Source organism: Egretta garzetta, unplaced genomic scaffold, assembly GCF_000687185.1.
Source record: "Egretta garzetta isolate BGI_Z169 unplaced genomic scaffold, ASM68718v1 scaffold615, whole genome shotgun sequence".
In the NCBI taxonomy this organism is placed as follows: domain Eukaryota; kingdom Metazoa; phylum Chordata; class Aves; order Pelecaniformes; family Ardeidae; genus Egretta; species Egretta garzetta.
Window position 1 is genome coordinate 991,937 of NW_009259857.1, and position 8,637 is coordinate 1,000,573.

An 8,637-nucleotide genomic window follows, 5' to 3' on the forward strand; every position below is an offset into this window, starting at 1 on the left:
GGGGGGGTGGGGTGGGTGTTGAAGTTAGGGCGCCGTTCATCTGTAGTCCAGGGTCTTCACTGCGGGTCGGTGACTGGAACGTGGAGCTAAGCCTCTGGCAGCACCGGCTGATGGTGGGGATGCAGCTGAGAGGAGACTGACGAGAAGGCTCTAGGTGTAGCTGCTGCGTCATAAAAATGTGCTGTCTGGAACCAGCAAAAACTTGCAAAAATATACTTTCTCTGCCCGAGTTCTCCCTAAACCGAAATTTCTCCTCTTGCTGATGTCACATGAGGACTTGGTGCCTGGAAGTTCAAGGAGTTGGGAGGTATTTGGGAAGCTCCCTGTTAAAGCCCGTGAGCAGGCAGGAGCTCCCTCAGGCCGTTTGCTTTGAAATTTTTTTCAACTAAAATCTCTTGCGACTCAGCAGACAGAATTACCTTACTACCAGCTTCTGTAGATACTGCCTTCTAAGTAAAGGGTGTAAGCGCTGTCTTATTGATTGCCTTAATTGACTTGTTAGGTTGTTGCTATTACCAAGATATAAAAGGCTGCGTAGCTGTGAGAAGTCTTTTAGATTGCTAGGTACCAATCTGTGAGTTAGAGAAATAAAGATAAGAAAGTCATTGAAAAACTTAGGTGATGCATTAAATACCTCTTCTGTTTTCAAGGCAGGTTTTGCACAAAGGACAAAAATAACAAACATTTCTTGTGAAGCTTACAGATGTCAATAATTCTCTAATTTCAGCCCATACAAATGGAGAACCCCTACAAAGATCCTCCTAAAAGATGTATTTTATGTGGAATAAATGTAGACTACAAGAATGTGCAGGTGAGTTTGAAAATTCCTGTTTAGATGAAGGTAACTGGTTTAATATTAAATTTGTGTGTAGGAAGCCCACAAGAATAAAAATGAAAAAATCACTCCTCTATGTAGGGCTTTAAAACTTAAGAGTTTAAGAATGTGTGCAGGTAAGAGTCAAATAATGTAGTTGTGATAAGCTGTTCAGTTTACTAGTCCTACATGCAGGTGTTACAACTTCATTTGTAAAGAGAGTCCTCAACTCTAATTCTGCTGTCATATAGCTTAAATGTTATGGCATATAAAATACTGTCTTAATTCCAAGCTGTACTTTTTCTTGTTTCCAGGTAGAACTGGGTTTTGTAAAAACAGATCAAAAATTAAAAATACAATGCAAGTAGTAAAATAAACCAAAACTCTTTAAAAATACTTCTTAAACTGACTTTGGATTTCTTAATTTTAAATAGCTTCTTTCCCAGTTCGTTTCTCCGCATACTGGCTGCATTTACGGCAGGCATATAACAGGTATGTGAAGCATAAAATTGAATCATTTGCTGGTTATGTTTTTGTGAGTCGAAGTAATGGTATATTGGCTATCTTTCCAAAAATAATTACTGCCAACTCTACTTTGTAGCGGTATTCCTCTGACTTAGCAGCCTTCATCAAGGAATGAAAAAATCCCTTAATTATATGGGGTTTTGTATTTAACAGTATAAGCACACATGCATTTTTCTAGGAAGATTTAGAGGGAATTGTCAGTAATACTGCTTTCACCCTTTAAAGTAATGGTTTGGTTGTTGATTTAAGAGACTGAAAATTACTTCTGTCTTTAGGCTTGTGTGACAAGAAGCAGAAGGAAATTACAAAAGCCATTAAAAGAGCTCATGTACTTGGTGAGTATGATCGTGCTTTTGAGTTTTGTCAGTCAAGCCTACTTTCCTATTAAAAAAGCCCCTCCATCTTATCTTTTTACAGGATTCATGCCAGTTATGTTTAAGAACCCATCATTTCTCACAGATCCCAAGATATGCAATGTCAAGTATCCAGAGTAATATACTATAAAGAAATAAACAACAAAACTACTTTTCATGTTTATATGCTTGTTTACTGGAAACATAATGCATCACTGACTGAAGGGTGGATGTCAGTTGCTTTTTCTTATGAAGTGTGAAGTCTCCAAAATTGTCTGAAGGAAGCATGAATGATGAAGGCAGTAGTAGAAATTGGCAACTATATGGACAGCTTCCTCTGCTCTCAGGTCTTTGCTGAAGTTCAGGTGGCTGTTCTTCCCTTGCTGGATTGGAAGGGGGAAGAAATAAGCAGGTAGGGGATAGCTAAGGATAAAGTATATAAATCGTGGGAATTTATGTAGACAGATAAGTCTGTTAAGCATGTTGCCTGTGTTCATTTGGTGCTCCCTGCCTCAGCTGCTGCTGAGGGAAGGGCGGTACGGCTTCTTCCACAGCAGCCCGAAGCAGTATTACTCTGAGGCAGTATGCGACATGGCTATATAACGGCTAACATCCTGCTAGCGTAGTCTTTAAACCCTGAGTGAATACAGATTTAACTCTGGAAGGAGAAATGAAGGAATGTAACCTGGAGTTGTCCCTATTCCAAACAGGATTCAGGCATTGGGGGGAAAAAAACCCCAAAACCTGCATGTCTTGCAAAAATGCACTGTTTTTATCCCTGCAGTGCTATAAATTGGTATGTCACTTGAATATACTGGCAGTAGCTTTTGGTGCAAAGTCATCTGGAGAAATCATTAACAGATCAGAAAGTAGGAGAGTGTGGGTATTCATTTGCGTCTCTAATCTTTTCCAACACGTCCTCATCTGTTTCAGTGCTACTGAGTGTAAGCTTCCTTTCCTGGTCACTGTCATCTTGGTCTCGAAGTAATTTTTGGTGAAGCTGCAGTGATCTGGATTTCTTGAATGACTTGGATCCTGTTGTGGTCCCTCTGACTTTACGCTTGGTTAGGTGTCTTGTTTCAGCTTCAGTGAAGTCTCTCTCCTCTACCATGAGAGTCAGTTTGTCCATGACATTAATATTATGGTCAATGTTGCAGCAGTTCTTGGATATGTGTCGGCCTTTGAAGGAAACAATACATGTCTGAAGTCCAGAATTGGGGAAAAATGTTTGTAGTGCCTGACAAAGGAGAACATTCTCCTTTGGCTCTCCTGGGTAATCTGTGTCTTTTCCTGGGGGGGAAAAATAAGAGCTAGAGTTGCAGTCTCTCTTGCACGCCACTGTTCTGGCTGCCTCAAATTCAGAAGTGTTTTGTGCTTCTGCCACTTGCGTCAACTTTGGAAGTCTTACTAAGACTGGCATTGCACTTATTTAACTTACCCGAATAACTCTGTTCCTTTTTCCTCTTTATTTCTTCTTTTAATTGGCTCACCTCTGCTAAGAGTTTCTCTACAGATCGTTCACTGGCTTCTACTGTAGAGCATATTTTCTACAAGGAAAAGAGCATTTGATGGAATTAACAGTAGTCACAGAAGCTGACTTTAACCTCGTTGCAAAATCCTTAAAGGTACTCATGATATTAAAAGTTGGACACAAAGTACTGAAAGGCTTAAACAATGAGCTTGAGCTGGATTTTAGAGATGAGAACTTAAACCTTGTGTTGAATGAGTTGCAAGATGCTTTACTTGTTCCCATCTAAGCAAAAGAGCTCTGGCAAACTTAAAGATAGTGCTCCTTCAAAATAATCCTTTTGTGAGAATTTATCAGTGGACTTGAAGATGTATCAGTGTACTTTTGATGAAATGGAAACTTAAATCTTCAACTTTGAGAACTTAGTGTACAGCTACTAACAGTAAATGGAACTCCCTGATTTTTCAATATGTGCTTCCAAGAGACAGCGTTGTTTCTCATTTAGTGCAAGATGGTGTACCCTTTGCTTGACTTGGTTTTGTAGTACTGCCAAAAGCAGGTATGCTGGACTTACCTTCAGCTCCTCCTGCAAGGTGGCATACATCTCGTTTATCTTATGAACCTCTTGTAAGGATCCATCTTCATAAAAGAATTCTGTCCTGTGGACCAAGAGTACAATTGTATAATTGCAAGTTAATTATCCCAGTGCTTACTTAGTAGGAGTGATAATGAATAAAGAAGCATTTTGAGCTTCAATGCTAGGTGCCTATGATGAGACAGACAGCTGCTCTCATGGCAAAGTATGGGACTTAACTCATTTCCAAGTCCTTGGAAAGGTAAATAATTGCAGGAAACAGGTCAACAAGTGAGCAGGGTATGGCTGTAGCATTTGCAAAAGCACTTTAAAAATACTTTTATAGAAACTTAACTATACTTAATCTTAACTGAAAGCTACAGCTATGAGTAAATACGGCATATATTGTACCTGTGGTGTCTTACTGCTCTCACAAAACCAGAAGATACACAGGAACCAGACACTGTTCTGTAACCTTGCTGTTCTGCCATACCCAAGTTGGTAACCACCAAAGGAACTTTCTGGAAGAGACTTAAAAAGCAGAAGTATAACATCATTTATTAACATCCAAAGGCCTCTCTTTGATAGTTACAGGTTCTTGACCATTAAGCATCCCAGATGGAGGTTTACGGTATAGTTAGTTTTTGCTAAATGTATTGCATCACACACAGATGACTACTTATGGCTAAAGGCAAACTGCAAGAGCAACGAGATCGAGCAATGCCTCTAGCTTTTTTCCTCTGTTTCTGGGTACAAGTCGCACAATAATGCAATACTTGCTTGTTAAGCCTAGCCTATGGGTGGCATGTCCCTGAAGATAACTGAAAATTGCCACCAATTTAAATATTTCAGTGATATGTGAAGATGAACACCATGCATTGTTGAAGTCCTATACCCAAAACCAAACGGATCAAGAATAGCTTATGTGCATAAATGAACTGCCTGCCTGCCTGTGGGCACTGGCACTACAGATAGTTCCAAAGGCAGAACTCCAGGGTAAGATTTCAACTGGGCTCTAGCAATATGAGGAATAATCTTACTTAATCTGCAAGTTTCAAGGGTAAAACAGTGTTAACAGTAACTCGATTGCAACAAAGAAAAAACCCAAACTGTTCCGAGTTACAGTATGTGCTGTGCTACTGCTTTATTAAAACTAGAGAACAAACCAATTACCCTTCTTGTGGCCGATGTAAGGCATGTTCCAGTCTGTAAGTAGAACAACTTTCTGTCATCACGCTAGAGGTTAACAAAAGGAATACAAGGCCCTGATTTGATAGGTGTGACTGCAAATTCTTATGAAGAAGTCTTTCCCGGAATGTCATGGTCTGGTCTGTGTTACGTCTGAATTTGTACCATCCTATTACACTCTGCAAGCAGAAGAAAATTGATTATTACTGTTGAACCACACTGTCCCTGTGTCATATTGAGGGAAACTAGAGGATTCAGTACAAAGTCGGGGATCTGAATTGTTCAGTGATGTGTATGTATTCAAGCTGTTAGTTAACTTGAAACCCTTAAAACATCTGGGCCCAATTCCAGTATGACAACTTTTCTCTGTCCTTCAAAACCATGTGTTGAACTGGCCTGTGTTCTGAGCTTGTGCTCAGGCTGAAACTTGGCAAACTTGATGCTGCTATTTTGCTGCTTGTCTCTTTCCAGCTTCTTTCCTCTTGTGAAACTTTCTTCTGTGGAGAACACTAAATTTTTTTTGGTCAGGTGGTGCTTAACCACTTCAGTGAGCTCACCTCAACTGATCTTAAGCTAGAAATCAACAGAATTCCTTTGAGATACTTGAACTGTTTGCTTGAGAAATGAGTAAGAAAAAATAAAGTTGTGACATATGTAGGCAAGCCTTAATCAAAAATAACCTGAACTGTTCTTTCAGGGGGACATGATGCAGCTGCCTTGATCAGCAGCATAAGGGACTAGATGCAAGATTTTAAAAAAAAAGGGGGGGGGGGGTGGGGAAAAAACACCTTGATACAAGAGGTATCCAGAACAGCCTGCCAAATCTGAGCAAACTCCTTGCTATGGTTTAGTTCTGAAAATAAAATACCTTCTTACAGCCTGATAGTATTTTCTTCAGGGCAAGTTCATCCAGTTCTCCTGCAGAATTATAAAAGCTAGAAGAAAATTAGGACAATTAGAGGGGGGTGGGGGTGGAAACTACTGTAGAAATAATTATTCCCTAGCAGTCTGGCAATCTTCTCACTTTAATAGCTATTTTTGCCCCGGTAAGCATAAAGATATGCTGACACAGCTTTTCTGCTAGGACAGTGCAGTTCATTTCATTACTCAGATAGCTATGTAGGTGGTCTTGTACAGCCCAGATGCTGTTCTGGCATCAGTGCTAGTGGCACACAAGTTAAAGGTAGCATCTGTATTCTCTCAACTACAAAACAGTAAGAAGCCTTCAATTTGATATGAAATGTCTTTCCAATAACATCTGGGTCTACTAATTTTTAGAAAGACTTGAGAAGGAAACAGTGTTGTGACTCTCCCCTTATTGGGGTGCAAACCTGCACAGCTGTATTCACCTCTACCATGGAATTCAATATACTAGTCCTTGAAACTACTGCCATGGGGCTAACAGGTGTTTCTTGTTCTGAGCCACTTAGAAGCCTATGGCTGATGCTACTTTTTTTTTTGAGGGTGAGGGGTTGGGATGTATGCTTTTAGAAAAGCAATGGGGTTTTTTTCAGTATGTTGGCATTATTGTGTAGTTCATATGGTATCACAGATCACCAGAAGGTGCAGTATGCCGTATCTCTATTTCTGTATGCATACACAAACACAGAAAAAGGACACAAAGAACCAAAATAGGAAAAAACATATGGTATTTTGCATCTGTAATTACAAGGGGTTGATATGGCTACTGTAGTTACAGCTGGGCAATTTTCTCAGTAATGTAATAAAAGTTTAACTCTTTGAAGAGTTAAACTTAGGGTTAATTTTAACTTTTTCACATCTGTTTACTTAAGATTCTTACCTGAACAACTGGTAGCATGGAATATGCTTCTGTATATCTGGAAAGAGAAGGTAGGGTTCATCAGTTCAAGATGTATATTCTTCTGTATGCTATTATCAGAATTAAATTGGTAGAAGAGCCAAGAAAGAATTCTACATAATATAACTTCTTAAAATCAAGTGCATTAACATCTCATTAAATAAGGTTAAGAGGAAATAATTTTAAAAAATATTCTAAGTAATTTTTCAAATGTAAAGGGAACTACTTATATAAACTACTTTTATTATACTTTTTTGTCAAGTGAAAAATCAGATCAGTACTTTATTTTTCCCTCCCTTCTGTTGAGTACAGTGGTATGTAATAGGACAGATTTCACTTGAGTTACTCTGCAGCAAGGCATGGATGCCATTAGTAAGAAAAATGAGGCTGCAGATCAGAAAGCCATAGGGTAGATGATGAGAACTGGAAGACTGACTACCAGGGAAAAAAACCCAACAGTAGGTGGTTGAATAGTATTCTAAATCCTTTTCTTAAATTCTCCACTAATTTAATTTTCACAAGTTAACTAACAAAACAAAAACAAACAAAAAAAAACCCCCAAACAATGAACTTTGGAGTAACTAGCTCTGCCTATGAGAATGTGATGATGAGACTCTGGATAACCTGATCGATGCCACCACAAAAAAAATTCCCAGATATTTTTGTTTCAGCTGGGAGACCCAGTGGAAGGAAGTGTTACACCTTAATTGTATCCTGGAGCAAAACTAGGAACTGGGATGCAATTTCTCCCTACTGTATTTCCAGGAAGATTGGAAAGAAGACGCATACGGTATTAACTTTCCTCTTTGTTTTTGTATAACTGCACTTCATGGGATTGGAGTGGATGTGCGTGTATACATAGGTTTTTGTTGAGGGCTAGTAGAAGACGCACATCCACTCCAATCCCATGAAGACTGTAAGGAAAAATACATCTGGCGTCTGCTCAAGGAAACGCATACTTTGCAGCCTTCACAGACAGTATTTTATGAGTTCCAAATTAGGCAATGGATGCTAACACATTACAGTTCATATCGCTGAAACAGGCCAAGTTTTTCCAGGGCAAGTGTAGCCCAGGAGTGTGTGTGATGTGGCCAAGATAAAGGAGTCTAAGCCCTAAATTACCTTTAATGTGACAAGGTACTTGGCAAAGAGGAGCTATTCAAGGAACTATAAGAACTAGTATTTCTGTTAAATTATTGTATTTCTACAGTAAAATTGTAGAGGATTTTTTTAGCAATTAAAATGTTATGAAAGAACTCTTCCATGTGTTTTGGGTTTTTTTTTTGGTTTTTCTTTTTTTTTTTTTTACATCAACACAGACCCCAGGATGTAGCAGCTTCCATCTTGCTGTAAGGTGTGACCGCCCTTATTCAAAACTGTAAGCAGTCGTATATTGCCTGAAACCAAGCACGGTATTAAAAATGTGGACAGACTAACCGATTGTATAAACAACTTCAACATCATCCATTTGTGAGTCAGTAATGCTGTTCTTGGCTTCACCTTTCACATCTCCAAGGAGAAAACCTTCCTTTATAGGGGAAGAGGGAAAAAAAAAAAAGTTCACATTAACTGTAGCATTGAACAGGACTTTTGCCTAATATTAACAGGATAAATGCTGTCCTCAGAAGAGGAAAAAAAGCTGTCAGAATGAACTGTAGGTTTTTTGTTTGGTTGGTTTTTTTTAAACAGAGTAGGTTCTCGCTCATTTCTCGCTACCCAAGCTGGAATGCGTGCTCATTTGTTTTCCCTTCCTCATGTTTTCATTCACAAGCGAACAGCCTGTGGCTGTAGAGGTGATGCCCGCCTCCAAGGCTCAGGCCAGGAGGCCTGACCAGCATTTCGGTCAGCCCCCGGCAGACCCGGTGCTGCCGCTGCCGCCCCCACCGGGCGTCCGGG

At 39.5% G+C, this 8,637-nt stretch overlaps 2 protein-coding genes across 5 annotated transcripts in view; one reads left to right on the top strand and one right to left on the bottom strand.

Moving 5' to 3' along the window:
• Positions 1-19: 19 nt before the first annotated feature.
• MRPS18C (mitochondrial ribosomal protein S18C) overlaps positions 20-8,637 on the top strand; it is a 9,973-nt gene continuing 1,355 nt past the window's right edge. Inside the window, exons 1-5 of one of the 3 annotated variants that reach the window (XM_035895548.1) lie at positions 20-307; positions 728-811; positions 1,249-1,306; positions 1,615-1,674; positions 4,587-4,901. In XM_035895548.1, coding sequence (XP_035751441.1) covers positions 263-307; positions 728-811; positions 1,249-1,306; positions 1,615-1,674; positions 4,587-4,654 — 315 coding nt within the window. In that variant the 5' untranslated portion in view covers positions 20-262 and the 3' untranslated portion in view covers positions 4,655-4,901. Of the gene's footprint in view, positions 308-727; positions 812-1,248; positions 1,307-1,614; positions 1,675-1,756; positions 1,850-4,586; positions 4,902-8,637 lie in introns of those variants that run through there. The other 2 variants (XM_035895546.1, XM_035895545.1) reach the window with 2 other exon arrangements.
• Positions 2,534-8,279, bottom strand: ABRAXAS1 (abraxas 1, BRCA1 A complex subunit). 2 transcript variants are annotated; one of them, XM_009639996.2, is made up of 8 exons: positions 8,179-8,279; positions 6,724-6,760; positions 5,791-5,857; positions 4,908-5,101; positions 4,146-4,265; positions 3,735-3,819; positions 3,107-3,239; positions 2,534-2,961 (listed from the first exon to the last, which is right to left on the bottom strand). In XM_009639996.2, the coding sequence occupies exons 1-8, from the start codon at positions 8,207-8,209 to the stop codon at positions 2,555-2,557; spliced, it is 1,074 nt and encodes a 357-aa protein (XP_009638291.1). In that variant the 5' UTR covers positions 8,210-8,279; the 3' UTR covers positions 2,534-2,554. The 2 variants fall into 2 exon arrangements, with proteins under 2 accessions (XP_009638291.1, XP_035751437.1); XM_035895544.1 differs by having other exon boundaries at positions 2,534-2,982; positions 3,131-3,239; positions 8,179-8,278.

Excerpts from the sequence above, each read along its gene's own strand:
- ABRAXAS1 (XM_009639996.2), bottom strand. The coding sequence starts at position 8,209 with ATGGATGATGTTGAAGTTGTTTATACAATCG. Across the intron at positions 5,102-5,790 it reads TACTATCAGGCTGTAAGAAG|AGTGTAATAGGATGGTACAA; the intron begins GTATTTTATTTT and ends TTCTGCTTGCAG. Across the intron at positions 3,820-4,145 it reads AGAGCAGTAAGACACCACAG|GACAGAATTCTTTTATGAAG; the intron begins GTACAATATATG and ends CTTGGTCCACAG.